Genomic DNA, 19470 nt, shown 5'->3' on the forward strand with positions numbered 1-19470 from the left:
CGTGTGTGCGTGTGTGTGTAAAAATTCCTAGAATGACCAATCCATTGAAACAATTTGAGATTATGATCACTAGTGCAAAACTAACTGCTTTTAATAAATAACTAGACACAATAACTAGACATGACACAGTTGTATTTCATGTGTTGGCCTAATGTTTTGTGTGTGAGCGCTTGGGCAGCAGTCATATTAACCATCATCAAAGGGATAAAGAGATTTCAGGTGTCAGAACAGGACACCCAACAATATGGCCTGCCGCATTCGATCAGCGTAATCCTATTTATTTCTCTCTCACTCTCTCTTTGTCTCTCTCTCACTGCATAGACAAGAAGAGGAAATACATTTACCACTACACCATTTAACAAGGGAAGTTAAGATCAGGCTAGTGTGAGGTAAGAAGTGCCAAAACGAAAAACACATTTCAACACAAAAGTGAAAAACAAAAATAAGCACTTGATGAACGTTCACAATGACCACGTCTTCATAGTTCAGTTAAAAACTCAAATCTTTATTTTCCGCATGCATCTTTTGCAATTTCACCTCTTTATTTTTGTCTATTTAAGCAAAGCATGAAGCAGCAAAACATCTACAGACCACATGTACTATTTCATTGCCTTCATTTTCTTGCAATTTTCTGCTTTATCTCTTCTTAATACATCTTCACTTTATATATAATTGTCAAAGGAGTATTTTAGTATTGTCAGGTTTTGCATTAACAGTTTCCAGTGTTTTGAGAGTTTACTGGTTTTTACCTCAAATTTTTGACTTCATTTAACAATATAATGAAGTTACAATGTTACATTGCAATTGTGATTATGTAATCCCTTTGGATGATGATAATCAAGGGCAGTTAGCACTCGTGTGCATATTAACATTCATTATAAAAAATTACACTTGGTCTTTTAGGCTGTGGCTGGCTTTTCTGCCTCTGGCTGTGTGTCCAGGGTCTCAACGGATGCGTCGCCCACCTGAGCGAACTGGAGGAGCTTCTTCATCTTTTCTTTAGTCTCCAGCAATGTCTCCTTCACTCCCTTCTCCAGGATGTATCCCTCTGTCTCAATCTCCACATTCTCCTGTCCAATCACACCCTCCATTGCAGTCTGCAGATAGCGCAGACTCACCAAAATGGTCATCTGAAGGCACAAGAGAGTTCAAGCTCCTTTAAGACATTTTCTTCAGGTTTTCCAAAATGGCTTTTCTTAAAGAGTCTTCCTGAAGTAATAGTTCAGCCCAAAATGAAAATTCTGTCATTTATGCACCCTCATTGTCATTGCAAACCTGTCTGAATTTCTTTCTTCTGTGCAACACTAAAGATGATATTCTGAAGAACAGTGGAGTCCAAAACGGCATCGGATTTGGACCCTATTAACCCTTTAATTGTATGGGCAACAAAACACTGAGTTTTTTTGTTTTGTTTTGTTTTTATCTGTTCCACAGAAGAAAGAAGGCCATAAAGGTTTATAATGACATAATGGTTACCGCATTTTCTTTTTCTTTTTTAAGAGTATTTAGTTTCCTCCTTTACAAAACATTTTTGCTGTATTATAACTAATGGGGCCCGGACAACAACAAACTACACTTGAATTTATGAAGTAAAAACTGATTGTATGCCACGTTAAATATCACACTTTGTAGATGCAAAGCAAACCTACTTTTCCTGGTTCTCACAACAGATGCTGATTTGTTGTCTATTGGATTAGTGTATGACAAGCAATGAATCATGCGGTTCGTGTTACAAAAGCTGTGACTGTTATAAAAGCTGAGAGCGTGATGCGGTTTTAGGTTAAAGTTATTTTAATGCTTAAATAATGAATATTGACACCTTTGAGTTCACAACCATACTGCCAGCCGTTCCGGAAACGTGTCAATATTCAGTGATGAGTGTGTGAACAGTTCGATGTGTTGAGCACATTAGATTATACAATGTGTTATTCAAGGTTAATGCTTAAAATCATGTGGTTATTTGGGGGAGTCCTCACAAACATTCATAATGATCCTCTGATATCAGTTTGTAGGTTAATTTGCTGAGTTCCCATTTACCATGAGTTGACATGAGTAAAATAAGTTCTGTAGTTATCATGATTTTGAAGAGCATGTCATACTTTGTTCTTCAACATAAATTACAACATTCATTTTTAAGTTGTTGTATTTCTTCAGAACTACCATACCAAGTTTGGGGTCAGTAAGATTTTTTGAAATGTTTTTGAAAGAAGTCTCTTATTCTTACCGAGGATGCATTTATTTGATCAGTAAAAATACACAAATATAGAACATACAGTAAAAACAGAAATATTGTAAAAATTGTATTACAATTTACAAATTACAGTACAATTTAAAACAACTATTTTCTGTTTTAATATACTTTAAAATGTAATTTATCCTATGATGGCAAAGCTGTCGTTGCTCCGGTCTTTAGTGTCACATGATCAAATCATTCTAATATTCTGGATTGGTGCTCAAGAAACATTTCTTATTATTGTCAATGTTGAAAGTAGTTGTGCTGCTTAATATTTGTGTGGAAACATGATACTCATTTCAGGATTGTTTGATGAATAGAAAATTCAAACAAACAGAATTTATTTGAAATATAAACCTTTTGTAACATTATAAATGTCTTTACTGACATTTTTGATTAATTGAATGCATGTTTACTGAATAAAACTATTCATTAAAAAGAAAAATCTCACTGACCCCAAACTTTTGAATGGTAGTGTTTTGCTGACAACCATTGTAGTCCTTATATAGCACCTTCCTAGCAACTTAGGGTGTTCAGAATTCACATGAATAATTTATGTTGAAGAACGTCTAATACAAATCTTATTTTACTCATAAATCACAAACTTCAATTAGAAATGCCCATAGGAGATTCCTGAGAGAAGCCATGACTTGGAAAAGTAAATAAATTTTTCTATTTGGACTATGAGGATCAGTGGCCTGTAATTACTCATTCAAGCCATTAATCAGCTCATACCTGGAGAAGGAAATCAAACAGTACACAAGGGCCGATGGTGTTCATTAAACCCATGTAGTAGTTGACAAGGGCCTGGCGGCAACCTCGGCTGTGCAGGTTCAGCTCTTCACTCTGGTACTCGTAGTTGTAATGGGCAGAGTTGTCCAGGAGACTGTACTGGATACAGGGCCGGGGGGAGGCAGGGTTACAGCAGCTGAATGGGACCCCATCCAGCAGATATCGGCCATCTACATTACTCCTCACGCGACTGTGTCAGGCAAAATGGAATAGACATAAACTTAAGACTATGTATAATGCAGTTACGAGTATAATTTTTCTAGTTTTGTTACACTATTGATTCTGCAGCTCTCTTGACTTTCTGATCAATGCATCAGGCTCATTTGGTGATGACATCCTGAATTAGAACATGACGTTCTAAACTCTGATTCACCTTAGAAGCTAAAAGAAATCATTTTGGGATGTTTTGCTTATTTAAATAACTTGCAGTGTGTTGCCTAACCACTGATACCTTTGATTCACCCTTCATTCAGGAGAGTGCATGAGCGTGAGTTTATCTATGATTTTTGGACTCACTCTTTCACTTCTTTGGATGTGAAGTCCAGGTAGCGGTTGCTGATCCATTGCACCTCAAACCAGTCCCTGTAGTTAGTATTACCACAGCACTGGAACTCAATCTGCAAACGATCAATAGTCTCCTTCTGGAAACAACGGCCTGGTGTGTCTGTATCCTGTAGAGATATGGAACATCAGATACCTACTTGAAAGTTCATTAAAATATATGTATGACTTGAAACCCTGCAATTCAGTTCAATACCAAATTCTATCTATTCTTTGGATGTTAGACTTTACATTTACATTTATGCATTTAGCAGACGCTTTTGACTTACATTGCATTGAAGTTACAGTTTTTACATTTTATGAGCTCTTGCTTTCCCTGGGAATCGAACCCATGGCCTTGGCGTTGCTAGCGCCATGCTCTACTATTTGAGCTACAGGAAAGCCTGCATAATGTACTTTAGTGTATGTTGTCCTGCCTTTGGAAATGTGTGACCCTGGACCACAAAACCAGTCTTAAGTCGTTGGGGTATATTTGTATATATATGTGTGTGTGTGTGTGTGTGTGTGTGTGTGTGTGTGTGTGTGTGTGTGTGTGTGTGTGTGTGTGTGTGAATTCAACTGATACCTGATTGATGTTAAATAACTTTTAAGCCCCACTTTATTCTTTTTGTCTTTCTCTCACAAACCTTGTAGAAACGGATGCCGTTCTTCAGCCCGATCTTCAGAGACTCCTCCAGGCTGGGCTGCAGGGCGAAGCTCAGAATCATGGCCACCAGCAGCAGGGAGGTGAGGAAGACCGAGAAGCAGAAGAAAGGAGGAAGAAACATCTTCCAGCGTGAGAAACGCGAGGGGTCCAGTGAGTCCTGGCAGACTTTACCAGCACAGATGTTGATGCCCACTGATGCTAACCCCACTGCCATCAGCAGATTTGGCACAATGTGGATATCCATACTGTGCATCACCTGTGTAGAGTGAGAAGGGTTGAATGTTTGTTATTTCACCTGTTTTTATGGGGGGGAATATTGAAATATTTATTTATATGCATGTGAAATATTTTTTTATCCTTAATTTCTTTCCTACAATGCTCTTTTCACTCATTATCAGGTTTCATTGTGGCTTCATTATAGATACAGGCTCAGGTAGTGGTGGACACTACAGGACATTATCTGAGTGCCAATCCTCAGATTATGTGAGATTATTCCTCTCAAAAAGACAAAGCTTAGGCCTGTTACACTGGTGTTGACAGTATAAAGGGTAAATTAAAGGACTAATTGTTGTAGTATTTTAAATATAGTTGTAATTTATTCATTGTGTCAAATAAATAATATCTGCAAACCATTGTTTAAGTAAATATAACGTAGTAAAACATTTGTGTACTGTACAAAACACAGAGCGTTTCTAAAAACCGTTAAGCAATGCATTTCTGATTATCCTCACAAACTTTATAGATCCTAATGGACTATAATGGCAGACACACTGTGCACTGCAGTTCGTTATGTTTTCATTTAAGTTTTTGGCAAACAAGCATGTATTTAGGGTTGCATTTGTACATCACATTATTCAATTTCAGGTTCTATTACTGTTTTTTAAATACGAAAAGTTTGATTACCTCTGATCTGCGATGTAGCTCAGTCTTGAGGAAGACTCCCATAGCAAATGTGATGGCTCCAGAGAACATGGCCACCCATGAAAGCAGCCAAAGACCCTGGGCCAGACGCACCCTCTTTTGGAAGGGGAATTTTATTTTTAACAATACCATGCTGCATAGGAAGAAGTGTAGGATAGAGGAGAGACAGAAGTTTAGATTGCAGAAGAGGAGTTTAATAGAGGTCATGCAGTATCAGTATCCAGCACAGCAAATAATCAGTCATTCTCAGGTAAATTCCCATAGTTTCATCAGGTTCTGTTAGTTCTAATAATAAAGAACAATCCGGTATCACTCGGAAATCACCTCCATAATACTTTCAACAAATGATACAAGGACGTGGGACAAAAACATTGTTTTGATGTTGAATTAAAATGACATTTTAGTTGTCCCCAAGATCATCTGATTTTAGCAGAAGAAAACTATTTTTTACCTTCAAGAATGTTTGAGTTCCCTTTTTTTCAGACCCTGAGCCTTCAATATGCCTCCTACAGTTTGGCAGCCATTTTGATTAGATCTTAAAAATATGATATAGAGTATTATGTCTTGAGTGTCATAATCTCCTGTCATATCTGATCCTATTAGACCAATTCCACCAATGAGAATCCAGGCCAGTGTCCTCTAAGCAAACCTGCCCTTGGTCAACAAGTCCAGAAGAGTGCCGGGGGGTGGGGGTGGGGGGGGGGGGGGGGGGGGGGGTTGAAGCAAAGTGTGCCATTTAATGGACTGAGAAACTGTGAAACTGAAAAAATGGAGAAGAAAACAGGCATGAAAGAATGTGATGCATTACTGTGTGCCTCAGTGTATACAGCAGGTTCGGATATAAATGAAGACTCGTTAGGGCGAAAACACACTAAGAGAGATAAAAATGCCCCAGATATGAAAAATGTAGTAGCAAAATTGCCAAATTCTAATATTTTAGGATATGATATGATATAAAATATATAATTCATATTCCACTGAAGGCCGATCTAGGGATGAATTAGAGCCTTTGCAGACATCATGGTGATGTGTCACTGTCAGCTGTCTGTATTTGCTGGCTCAAATGTGAGTGTGTTAATGTGTGTCTAATACGAATTGTGTGTGTGTGTGTGTGTGTGTGTGTGTTTAATGCTGACTATGCAGAATATAGATGCTGTATGTATATATAATCCGGAATGGGTCATGTGAAATATAACAAAGCTAATTGTGTTAAGATGAGCATATGATGTTGATTTAATTGTAATTTGAATACAGTTAAAGTAATTGATTGACAATTGGATGTCACACTGTGTTTTATATGGATAAAAAGACACCCTTAAAATGACTAAGACAGATATAAACCACTCCCAAATGTAGAGCAAATTAGCACACAAGACTTTATTAATACATTTAAAATAAAAATACAAGGATATTCTATAATAAATATGGTTATGCAGCTTATTTTTTTCTAGCAGAAACTATAGCTAATATTCTATGAGTTATGCATTTAGATTTCACAAAAACAACAATTCAAACTTTCCTAAATGTCACCATACAATAAATGCACTCTTTAAAATACACTCTAAAGTTTCATTTTAATTTTATACAGGCAAACATTAAGCACTCAAAGATAAAATACTGAGAGTGCCATACTTTCCCAAACAGCTTATTGACAGTAAATTTGGTAAGACATAAAATAATATCAATATCTAGATTTATTCCTAACCAATCTTTAAATATTTCACAATATCCCAGGCAAAAAGTGCAAACAGGTATAAAAACACTTAATATTGAGGATACCTTCTGAATATGTATTGAACTACAAGGAAACCAGGAAACTAAATGTTTTAATGGATATAGCACAAAACCAGATGGCACAGCAACTGTACTTGTAAAGCTAGAAACTAAGTGTATTTCACAAATACCAACAAAGAGCCATCAGAGCCACAGTTATTTGCATCCTTGATGCAATATTGGTAAAGGGAGATGTTAGAGATTTTTGTGTTTAATTACCTATACAGTTTACCAAAAGACGTCAAATTAAATGTTACCGCTTCCCTTCTGTTAGTTCTGCTGCATCTTTCCCTTCACCATCATGTGCTGGAGGAGGAATCTGGTTCAAAAACTCATTCAGCATCCTTTGAGCTGTAAGATAGCTGACATCAGTGGGCTCTTTCCCCACAGTGACAGTTCCCTCTCCACCTGTCTGTCTGCTGAGCCTCATCTCATCTAGATTATATGGGTTTGGGGGAATTAAGTGGATCTCTGTGTTCATGGCTAAATGGTGCGCTTGATGACTTGGGGCCTTTGTATCTGCCATCGTTTTGTGGATTGGCACATCATTCGTAAAAGAAAAAGGAAGTTGTGAATCACTTCCTTTAGTCACGAGTTGCCCTGGCCCTGCCCATGGACCGTGATCATGTTTCCATGGCAGAAATGCTGTGGCAGGCTGTTGTCTGGCACCTGAGTATGTGTGTCCAGTCTGTGGCCATTCAAAAACATCCCCTTTTCCACCAAAAGGCTGGTTGTCTCTGAGCTCCTGCACCCTCTCTGATTGGTCACCATCAGTTTGGTGAAGAGATGTTCGAGGACATAAGAAATGCTCCAGTGCTTCCTGAGAGTCCAAGTGATTTTTCAACAACTCTCTAATCAATGAGGGAACCTAAAGAGAAAAAGATGTTAACCTTTAACCTTTTGTTTTTTTCAACAGGTGAATTGTGTTTTCATTATGTTGAAATACTTGATTGTGCAGATACAGCTATATATAAACCTGCCGGTTGGCTATAGCGTGAGCAATGTTGTTTAATTTGTTTGAACAAATTTATATATTTCCCCCTCTTTGTTCAGGGGAGAAATTATGTCACAACAATGCTGATTGGTTGGTGACTATCCTGTGCTGTGATGTCAAAAGGAGGTGAGCCCTCTAAAAATCAAGCCGCATTGGTAAAACATCTACTATACTACAATAAAATATCATAGGTTAATAATAGGTATAATATGATAGGCGTACTATATAAGCCGTTTAGTGGGGAATTGACTAGTTTGTGCAAAAAACAGAAGACATCTGTTTGCTGTATCTGTCTGCAGGTTGCACTTACATTGATGTTTTCCAGAGAGCTGACGGTCTTCTGAGCAACATCCAGCTGTTTAGTCAGATCTGCAATTCTCTGCATGAGGGATTTCCTCTCTGAGTCCAAGCTGTCTACCTGTCAGTATAAGGTTAAAAAAAATACTGTTTAAATATAACACAGGTGACGGTATAGCACTACAGAAATTTCAGCAGATGTGAATTTGCATTTTTATAGAGCCCAGCGCGCGGGAAAGCAGGTGCTTTAGTCATTAAGCCATGAGGGCTGAAAAGAATACCATCATATTTTCAGATGTGCACTTTATGTATTAGAAGAAAAACTTAAGAAAGCAATTCACTATACAGAGCTTCTTTGAAGAATGATTGTACTGTATGTGTACTGTTCTTGTTGTTCATATTCTTTGTTTTTATATTTAATATAACCTTTTATGTCAGGCGCAAATCTCACATATCTCCCAAAATCATGATTTGGTCCCGCCTCAGAAGTCTTGCTGGATCCAACAAAAATCATAATAGTTCTATTAAACTGATTTACATTTCAGTGTGATAAACAATGTTTAGTTAGCTAATTTGAACAATTTAGGTTAAACTTTAACCTATTTAAAACTTTTTGTAGTCATTTTGTGAAAAATGCCTTCTACAACTTACTGGAACTTACAACTTACTGTTAAACTTACTGCAGTTTTGAGTTTCTGTTCCAAGACGCTGTTTGCCTGCTGAGAAACAGAATAGCTTTCCTGTAGCCTGCAAATGATACATAGCAGAGAATAAAAGATGAGCGCTATCATTTTATGAACTAATGAAAACTTTTTTTTCCACAGTGTTATGGAGTGTTATGGAGTATAAATGCTGACCTTCTGTATTTCTCTTTGAAGCTGACTAACTCTGTCTTGGTACATTGCAATTCTGCCTCCATGTTCTCAATGCATGCCACTGTCTGCAACAGCTTCTCGTGTAGCTCTTTGTTGTACTCCTCCAGCATCCTGCAATATATTACAAGTCAGTGTGTTTATTTGTCTATGTCAGGAGGTAAACTGCTGTGTTTCTGCAGAAACTCAATATCATAAATCATTCGTAAAGAAAAATACCATGACTTTGCTCTAACTGTGTACTGGACAGATGAACAGAGACAGATGAAAGTAGAAGTAATCGATGTGAGCTCAGGCTGGATGGCAGAGTTTAGGAAACGGAGCACAGTAAAATGGGGGAAAGCTCTGGAATAAGAGCAAAATCAATAGTCTGAAATAACCAATCAGAAAAAGGGGAGAAACCACTTACTGAACTCTGTCCATGGAACCGGATGAATCCTAGAGGCAAGAGAGAAGAGAGAGGGAGGTGAAGCAGTGAATCGAGGACAGAACAGGACAGAAAATAGATTTTTGAAGTGACATGTTCCAGAGAAGAGCATCGATTGGTGACTCATCTGGTTCAGTTGTGTTAATCAATGGATATGGACACAATGAAGCTTCCAGCATAGAGGTTAATCCAAGGCTATCAATAATTCGATCTTTATTTTAATTATCCCTTCATTTTGATCTTTCTGATCTGTGTTTGCTTTAGAATAACACGTGTACCAGTTACAAACATTCACTTCTGTTACCCAAGCGTTTGTGAGGGGAAAAAAATGGTCAAATAAAAACTTTAGTATAATTTATGAAATATGTACACTACTGTTCAAATTATATTTAGAAATCATTCTAATATGCTGATTTGGTGCTCAAGAAACATTTCTCTTTATTATGACATCTGAAAAAATGCTGTATTGCTTAATATTTTTGTGGAACTTGTTATAAATTTTTTCCAAGATTCTTTGATGAAGAAAATGTTCAAAAGAGCAGGATTTATTTGAAGTAGAATATACAGTAAAAATGTCTTTACATCACTTTTTATCTGTTTAATGCATCCTTGCTGAATAAAAGCATTAATTTCTTTAACAGATGTCTTACTGAATGCTACATTTTTAATGGTTGTTTAAATGTATCAATAATTACAAAACAACACTTGCTCGTGCTGATTAGTTTTTTTTTTTTCATTTTTATATTGATTTTTAATTGTATAATTTGTATAAATAATAAATTGTTTATATATATATATGTGTGTGTGTGTGTGTGTGTGTGTGTATTAATCGTATAGATTTTGATTCTTTAATTTGATGTTTATCAAATATTTATTACTAAATTTTAAAAAATCGATCTATTTCACAATCAATAGAAATCGCACATCTCAAATTTACATAACAAGGTTGCAGTAGGCCTAATTCCAAACCTCATATAAAATGATTGGAATAAAAAACAGTACATTTCATATTTTATGTATTTATTTATTTTAATGTTTTCTAGAAACATTTTTAAGAGGTTCTGGCCCTATTTTACTCCAAACATTGCGTTAACATAAAAAATTGCTTTTTTTGGTCTTTTGATGAACTCACCTTGTGTGGTTTGGACTTCCTCCTGTGTCCCATGTGTTTGGGTTTGTCACTTTTCTCTGAACTAGCACTGGTGGATGATTTACTCGACTGAGACTCTGACTCCAGCCCTGCGGCTCGCAGAGGCGGTGGTGATCCCTTCGCCTGCTTAGTATGGAAGTTCCTGGACGGGCCATGACTACTTTGATGTCGCCCTTTGTGTTTAGAGAGGTTGGTGTGGATAGTTTCTGGGCTGGTGCTGGTACCATCAGTGAGCATCTGAGAATATTGCCTGTAATGCTGTTTACCTGAAGCAGCCCTTTGTCTTTCAGCTTTTGACGGGTGGCGGGGCGGTGGTGGAGGACTGGTCAGGTTTCGGTTATGGTATTTGCTCTTATGGGATTGAGCGAGTGAGCTTGAATCTGTTTTTCCTGAATCGTGTCTCTCAGCTCTGATGGGCTGCTGTTTTGGTAGTGGCACGAAACTCTCCTGCTTGCCACTGCGGTTCTTGAGCTCTTCATTGGGAGATTTTGGTGGCGTTGGTGTATTTATGCCCAAAGAGCTAAGAGCACAGGGACTGATAACCTGCCTGGTGATCTCGTCCAGAAATGCAGAGAACTGTAGCTTCCCTTTCACAACGTTATCCTTCGCAGCTTCCATAGAGATCTGCTTGGATGTTCCTGTGACATGCACCCTGGTGGAGAGCACCTCCATAGATTTTGCTTTCCTGAAGTTTCCATCTTTCTGTCCCCCATCTTTGTTTTTCAGAATACCTTTGCTGGGCAGCTGAATAGATGAAACTGCTTTTTTGGGAGCCACCCTGCCACCTAGAGTGTTGTCGTTATTGCCACCAAAGGCAAGGTTTTGTCCCAGACTTGCAGTCTTGTAAAGTGGCCCATGATCCATGGAGTAAGATCCTGCTGAGTAACCATCTTTGTGCTTGCTTTGTTGAAGGCCCTCCTCGCTTTTGCTATGGGCCCGGGAGAGTTTTGGCATCCGATGTCCATGCTGAGAACCAGGCAGCAGTTCTACAGTGTTTTCTAGGCTTTGGTGATGCTTCTGATCTCTACGATCAAAATCAAAGTCCTTGGATTCTCTGTCATGACATTTCCGCCGAACCTCAGGGATGTTGGAGCAGGACAGGGAATGCTGTGGTTTGTGCATGAGATACGTCTCATCATCCAGGCTGGGCTCTGAGGTCCAAGATACAGATGAAGAACAGGAAGAGGAGGAGGACAGGCTGGAGGAAGACCTTTTAGAGAAGCTGTGATGGTCTCCAAACATTTTAGGGTTTTCAGGATGATAAAAGTGATGCTGGTTGTCGTGTTGATGGTGAGTGTGTTTATCAATGTGTTTTCCATGACTGCTTGAAGAGCTGTGACTGATTTAAAAAGGGGTTACATAAAGAAAGGAAATGAATAATAATGGAAATAATGTCAATATGTAATCTGTTCTTGTTATATATTTACTCACCCTTACGAAAAAGAAGTTTATTCAAGTGTGCTATTAGTATACTTATTTTAAACAAAAAAAATAGGAAAGTATACTTTGTCTACTTTTTATGTACTTCTCAAAAATGGGCTTTATGTACTTCTCAGAACTATACTTAAAATGACATTTAAGTATACTTGACTTGTACTTAGAACAAGTCTAAATAATATATTTGAGCTATACTTGTGCTCCTAGAATCCGTGTTTTCGTTGTTATATTACATTCACATCAGTGTTAACTCAGCAGTAGAGTTACTCTCATGGGACACTGCACTTATTCACAATCACAAAAGTACATTATCTGCATCTGCTTTAAAGCCTTACTGGTTAAACATTTCTTTCGTGTGCTGTTCTGACAAGCGCCTTTTTCTGAGCAAATACACCTAAAGCGTGCTAAATAAAAAGCCTGTCAAACAGCGCCTGATTACTGAACTAAGTTATCTTTTGTGCTAATACTGTCAAAACACACAAGGTTTATGTATAGACTCAGTTGGTTGTGTCTAAAATTAAAGTAAACAGCTGAGAGAAAAAACGGCCTGTATATTAGATGCGTGCAGGTCTTAAAGGGACAGTAGGCTAAACATGCTGCCGACTGTAATTAAAGGGATAGTTCACCCTAAAAATTGAATTTCTATCATTATTTTTTTACTCACATGTTGTCCCAAACCTGTATAAATTTATTTCTTGTGCTGAACACAAAAGAAGATAATTTGGAGAATCTGGGTAACCAAACAGTTTCTGGTCCACCTTGACTTTAACAGTAAAAACATACTATGGAAGTCATGTGGACCAGCAACTGTTTGGTTTTCCACATTCTTCAAAAGAGCATGTATGTTCAGCAGAAAAGGAAACTCAGGTTTAAAACAACCTTTGAGTGAGTAAATGAAGGTATAACCACTAATTTGTGGTGAATTATTCCTTTAATGTTAATAAAACACCAAACACAAAGAGAAAAATCACTCACTCTTGACTGAGAAACTTTAATACAGTTGCTTTAATAGAAATCAGTCTATATAGTGTTTTAAATGTATATTTGTTCATACAGTTTCTTGAATGCTCCTGCTAAATACACCTATTGTAGCCTGTACCTGAAAATAAAACACTGTTTATTTTATTTGTATATTATGTGTATTTGTAATGTGTAACTTTGCTCTCATTTTTTGAAAACAAAGATAAAATAATGACAACGATTTTTATCTTCACCCACTTTGGCCTAAATATCCACCATCCTTTTTTATATTTTGTTACCTTGAAAGGCTTTGTCTTTATAATAGGGGAATTAGTTTGGCTGTAATGCTCAAACAAGATAGAAAAACCAACATGACAAAGAATCGTGATAAAATCGTGAATCGTGATATTTAAAAAGAAAAAAAAAAAAGAAAAAAAAGAAATTGATAGTATTGGCATATCGCCCACCCCTAGCCGAGGGGGGCCAATCACATACCCCCACCCCCAGAAAATGCCATTTCGCTCCTGCCCCTCCCGAGGTCTGTGCACGCCACTGCGGAAAGAAGCCTGTCTAATAATCAGATAGAATGGTTAAACAAAGGAATCAAAATGTATACAAAATTATTTATAATACGATTGACGATATAACGATAACGAAAAAAATATTTCATTTTCAAATTATTTCAAATTTCTTAAACATTAATTAAAATTATATCGGCCATCAGCCACCCTGCTTTCCAAGATATTGGCATCAGCTGTCAAAAAACCAATAACCACTAATAAAATTGTGTGTGTGTGTGTGTGTGTGTGTGTATATATATATACACACACGTTTGTTTTTGTGAATTGCAAGGACATTTCAAAGGCGTAATGGTTTTTATACTGTACAAACTGTATGTGCTATTGCCCTACACCAACCCTACCCCTTAAAGCAAACTTTGTGCATTTTTACTTTCTCAAAAAAACTCACTTTTTATACGCGTTTTGAAAAATGGGGACATGGGGCAATGTCTTCATAAGTCACCTTCTCCTTATAATACCCATGTCATTATACAAATTTATGTTCTCATTTGTCACACACACACACACACACACAAGAGGATAACCTACAATCAAGGTTTACTGATAAAATGGGTAAGAGTGAATTTCACCAGAACATATATCCTCCAGACAAAGTTTAAGCACATACCTGTGTGATCCATGGTGGTGATAATGGTTGTGGTGGTAATGATGGTTGTGAGGATGCTGTTGAGGTATGGGATGGGAATGTTTGTAAATTTTCACCTCATCCTCTAAGGAGCCACGCACAGGTGTGAAGTATCTTTCCATCTCTTAGACTTGCTACACTATCAGTATTTAGATTTAGTTACTCTGTTGATGCCTCCTTTGTAATTCCTGAAAAATATTTTTTCAGCTCTGATATATCATGTGATCCTTGCAGCGTTTTGGGGTCTGTTTAAAATTTGTTTTTAAAGTTCCAGGGGTCTGAAGAATTAATGATCTTCTAAAGAAATATATTCAAAAGTACATCCTTTCACAAGCAGATGTTTCTCCACCAGGAGTAAAACAAGTTTAATGCTGCCAGGGCTTTCTGTCGCCCAATATCCATCTGACTCTGATGTTAATGAGTAAAGTCAATGAGAACACGCCCTCATGGGGAGAACAGCTGGAACACAATCGATTGCGTTTGATGAAAGGACATTGCATTGCATGGTATGTAGGTTATGTACACACAATCGTGTGAATGAAATTCATAAGGCTACTCCGTTACATCACAATGGATTTATTGTAAGACATTTATTTATATTCAAAGGCATAGACCAAATTGTTCCTTTTCATATGACGTTCGTCACATTTTATCCCCTATTCACAAACAACATATTTTGCTTTATAATGCCTAAGCGTAATTGACATGGGCATTTTGTTAATTACTTTATTATTGTGCATTTTTTATGACTTCAGAAATCCAATCATCACTAAGTTTTGGAATATTTGTCCTCTCCTCAAATTTAATTAGAGGGGTTATATTGATCTATTAAGATTTAGCTTACATCTATATTGTAAATATATATATTTTTTCGCTATTTCATTAAAAGATTTTCAGAGGTAAATCAATAACAATTACATTTGAACAGTATTTCAAATGTAATTTATGATATTTGTTGTATTTTAAATCCAAATTTTCTTTATAAAAGGCTAAAAGTTGATCATACTGATTTCAAAGTTAAGGATTCATTAGTTTGAATATGCATTGCACCAAAAACTGTCATAGCATCTTAGTTGGTAATTCAGTATACTTTATTTTTGACAAAACATCCACTACTAAAACAAACTAAAATACAAAAAAAGGAAAACTGTAATAAAATTTTGTTTATTTACCCCAAATATGAGGATTATTTTTTCCCTTTTGTCACTACCGAGGGAGTGATGACATGTTTCAGTAGTGACTGTTTTGGTAAGTGACAATTTTATGACATAACACCCATAAAACAAATATGTCACTACCAAAACACCACCAAATGTTTCGGTAGTGACAATTTTAAATACTTTTGAAGCTAGCTCAAAGATGCTAATCAGCACATGGTTAGCTAGCACAGTGGTATACATATAAAAACTAAATGTTATGGAATAACTCCCCAAAAAGTGTGTTTAGTTGCAGAAAAATGTGTTCGGTAGGGACGTTCCTTAAAGTTACACACAGATTTTTCAGATTTTTAACACATTTACCTCAAAATGATGAGACCTATCTGCTATGAGAGAGGGGGACACAGGAATATTTCCTGATCATAAATTTATGGGTTTAGTTAAAATCAGTCTCGGCCAATGGACTAAAACATACACTGTTTAGGTGGTGACATGAACAGTGTTGGGGAAAGTTACTTTTAAAAGTAATGCATTACAATATTGTGTTACTCCCTAAAATTTAACTAATTAAGTACTTTTTTTTATTAAAAGTAATGCGTTACGTTACTTTTGCGTTACTTTTTAAATATGAGCAGGGCTTGATTGTTTGTTTTTAATATAAGGACTTCTATTTAAAGAAAGTAGGATCTTAAAGTAGAAGGATCTTAATAACATCCCAGATTTAATTACTTAAATTGCTTTTTAAATGTGTTTTTTGGTTGTGGGACAGCAGTTTGCACCAATTCTATAGAATAGCCCGTATACATCAGTCAACTTCCATTTGTCATGTTCATGTTCAAAATAAAATCTGATAAAGACAATTTTTTTTTTTAAAGATTTCACTGGCTAAAGGTCAATTAACTACTGACAGGATTTATTCGTGGACAAATGGATTTACTTTAAGAATGTTATGTGATTAGTGTGAGACCGGTGCATCTAGTAAAAGCCACTTTATATAAAGTGGGACCGAAATTGTATAATATCCAAGGTACACATTTCTAGTAATTGTGCAGGTAATTCTCATATTGTATTTTCCGAAAGTTTTGGAATATTTGTCCTCTCCCCAAATTTGTCACTATTGAAACATATTAATAAAGGGGTTATATTGATCTATTAAGATTTTGCTTACATCAATATTGTAAATATATATTTTGCTTTTCATTAAAAATGTTTCAGAGGTAAATCAATAACAATTAAATTTTTAACAGTATTTCAAATGTAATTTATGAGATTAGTGTGGTTTCATGTTCTTGTTTTCATGTCTTTTATTTTGTAGTTTGATTCATGCTGTTAGTGTCATGCTTCCCTTGCCCTCATGTAGCTCTGCCTTGTGTATGCATATATATATCTATGTGTGTATGTGTCACGTTCTGAAAATTTCTCAAATTATGTTCAACAGAAGAAATAATTTCATACAGGTTTGGAATGACATGATGCTGAGTAAATTATGATCATTTTCATTTTTGGGTGAAATTAAAATAAATAGGAAGCACCTAATTTATATATGATTTTTTTTTATATGTATAATATATTATTTTATACATCACAAGAAGTAACACCATTGTCCTCATTACCATGGTTATATGGATTTTAAAATAAGTAGCCTAATAGGCTAATAAACTATAAAATTTGTAGTTTAAAAAATAAAAATAAAAACTAAACATGAAGAAACTACAAAACAGCTTCTATGAAATTAAAATAGCATATTCCCCAATATGTAACAGTAACATAATAAACACATTTCTGCCAACACATAGGCTATTTATACAGTGTTAATAACATCAAATTAAATTAATATGGTGCTAAATTGACAAACCTATTAGCGTTTTCCAATATACCTCATTGTCGTGGCTGTTTTCAGCCAGCATCACTAACCTTTCTCATGTCACACGACTGTATAACAATTCTGTGTCACATCTGAATGGATCAAGCGACTTGCGCTGTTTATCTCTTATAAATCGTGGCAGAAGCGAGGCGTACGTACTTCAGTACTGCGCGGGTGACTGACCGGCTGGCGGATGCATTGGGGAGCGCTGCTTCCGCTTTTGGAGTATTTGCTTTTCATGCGATTGCATGCGCTGTAACTTAAAAACAGCGCCCAATATCGGGGAGGTCTCCTTCGTTTCGACATTCGGCCCACTATTAGAATGGAATGTCCCAGTGCTCCCGATGGCCAGTAGGCGATTGAGGGCCCCCCAGACCTCTGGGCCCTATGCACTCTGTCATCCTTTTCCCCCCACTAGCGACACCCCTGCATAGAGGACTATGATGTAGACTTTTGTGGACTGTGCCATGGTGGACTTTAATGATAATGGCATATTTCGACATGGACTTAATGATTCTCTCAATTACCTCTTACCTCGCCACTCAAGAGTCTCTTCGGAAAATGGCTGCCGTTCTAGAGCCTTGTCACGTCTCATCTGATCTTCCACAGTCTCGTCATAACATTCCCCGGCCAAGATGGTTGCCACGCCTGAGCCTCACCATGTCACGGCTGTCACCAAAATTTCCCCAAAGGATTTTTTGGGGGGAGGGCTATAGTACTGTGGATGCGGAGCTTGGGCCAGGACTGATTGCCAGTGTGATGGACCCCAGGGCCTCAGCACAGGCTATCACAGAGACTGTTCCCCTAACCTCAGTGCTTCCTGTTCCATTTTGAGCGTTTGGGCTGCACACTTTGTTCCAGAGGCCTCTCCTGTCCACGAATTTACTCCAGTGGCTCCAGAAGTGGTGGCGCCCACTCATGAACTTGCTGTCTGTCCTGTCACGGCCAAGAAGGCCGTTCAAGAAGTCCCTGCCTGCTCTGTCAGAGTCAAGTGGTCTATCTGCAGATCTTCGATGGTGACAATAATGCTTTTGAAGCATCACATTACAGAATTTTAACTCACATACTAAAACACTACTAAAACAAACTAAAATACAAAAAGCATAACTGTACCAAAATTGTTTATTTACCCCAAATATGAGGATTATTTTTTCCCTTTTGTCACTACCGAGACAATGATGACATGTTTCAATATAAATATATAATATATAAATATATATGTTTCAGTAGTGACTGTTTTGGTAAGTGACAATTTTATGAGATAACACCCATAAAAAAATGTCACTACCAAAACACCACCAAATGTTTCAAAATCAAAATAGAATCTGATAAATAAAGACTAAAATAAAAATTAAATAAAAAAGATTTCACTGGCTGAAGGTCAATTAAGGACAGGATTTATTCATGGACGAATGGATTTACTTTAAGACTGTTTTGTGATTATTAGTGTGAGACCGGTGCCATCTAGTGGCAACTTTTAAACGAAAACAGGCCCAAAATATGCAGATCTTTCCAGTTTCCACATTCGTCACATTAAGAGCTTAATTTTATTTTAAAAAAATTTTTAGCACATCATGTTGTGACGCAAAATGGCACAACGAGGTACAATAATAAGATATATGTTATATGTTATATTATCAGTGTGTCGGAATGTTACTGTTTGATCATGACGAATCTGCGAAATCGTTATTTCAAAAGCTGTGGGACAAATGACGACAAGAATAATAAATCATTGTATTTCGTAGAACAAGTTGTGTCGTTTACATCAATTTGAGTGATTAAATACTGTCATCTATCTTTGATGATCGCTGAAACTAATCTCTAAACGTTTGTTTATTTAGCGCAGTGTGATATAAATTATTCGATGTTTAATTGAGCACTGAAAGCATTAAACAGGTTTCTACCGGCCCATTACATGATGAATGTTTAAATATAAACAGGCAATCTGCTGGTATTTGGTGTTTTTAAGTGTTGCCCAACCCCCTTCCCTTCACACTGTCAGCACAAATACCAGAGGAGACGTGCTGGAGCCCCGCATTTCAGTTTAAATGTACCTTACCTTTATTCATTTTTATCAGAAGCGGTTTACAAATGAGATAACGATACAGCACACTTTTACTCACATCATAAGTACATCAGTATCAAAATAAAAACATTTGACAGAATTACTTCTAAAGTAT

At 36.7% G+C, this 19470-nt stretch overlaps 2 protein-coding genes across 4 annotated transcripts; both read right to left on the minus strand.

Moving 5' to 3' along the window:
- Nucleotides 1-56: 56 nt before the first annotated feature.
- On the minus strand, nucleotides 57-5779 carry LOC306883483 (RDS/peripherin-like protein xRDS35). The gene is made up of 6 exons (XM_079438773.1): nucleotides 5605-5779; nucleotides 5136-5286; nucleotides 4213-4488; nucleotides 3542-3696; nucleotides 2969-3215; nucleotides 57-1130 (listed from the first exon to the last, which is right to left on the minus strand). Exons 2-6 carry the CDS (start codon nucleotides 5283-5285, stop codon nucleotides 900-902), a joined length of 1059 nt encoding a protein of 352 aa, XP_079294899.1. The 5' UTR covers nucleotide 5286; nucleotides 5605-5779; the 3' UTR covers nucleotides 57-899.
- Nucleotides 5780-6505: 726 nt separating this feature from the next.
- On the minus strand, nucleotides 6506-17416 carry LOC306883101 (uncharacterized protein). 3 transcript variants are annotated; one of them, XM_079438196.1, is made up of 7 exons: nucleotides 14252-17408; nucleotides 10649-12005; nucleotides 9499-9527; nucleotides 9075-9203; nucleotides 8898-8964; nucleotides 8231-8338; nucleotides 6506-7794 (listed from the first exon to the last, which is right to left on the minus strand). In XM_079438196.1, the coding sequence occupies exons 1-7, from the start codon at nucleotides 14389-14391 to the stop codon at nucleotides 7180-7182; spliced, it is 2445 nt and encodes an 814-aa protein (XP_079294322.1). In that variant the 5' UTR covers nucleotides 14392-17408; the 3' UTR covers nucleotides 6506-7179. The 3 variants fall into 3 exon arrangements, with proteins under 3 accessions (XP_079294322.1, XP_079294323.1, XP_079294321.1); XM_079438197.1 differs by having other exon boundaries at nucleotides 6512-7794; nucleotides 8886-8964; nucleotides 17341-17416; XM_079438195.1 differs by having other exon boundaries at nucleotides 6512-7794; nucleotides 8886-8964.
- Between the last annotated feature and the right edge of the window lie 2054 nt (nucleotides 17417-19470).

This window comes from Barbus barbus (genome assembly GCF_936440315.1).
Source record: "Barbus barbus genome assembly, chromosome: 17".
NCBI classification, from domain to species: domain Eukaryota; kingdom Metazoa; phylum Chordata; class Actinopteri; order Cypriniformes; family Cyprinidae; genus Barbus; species Barbus barbus.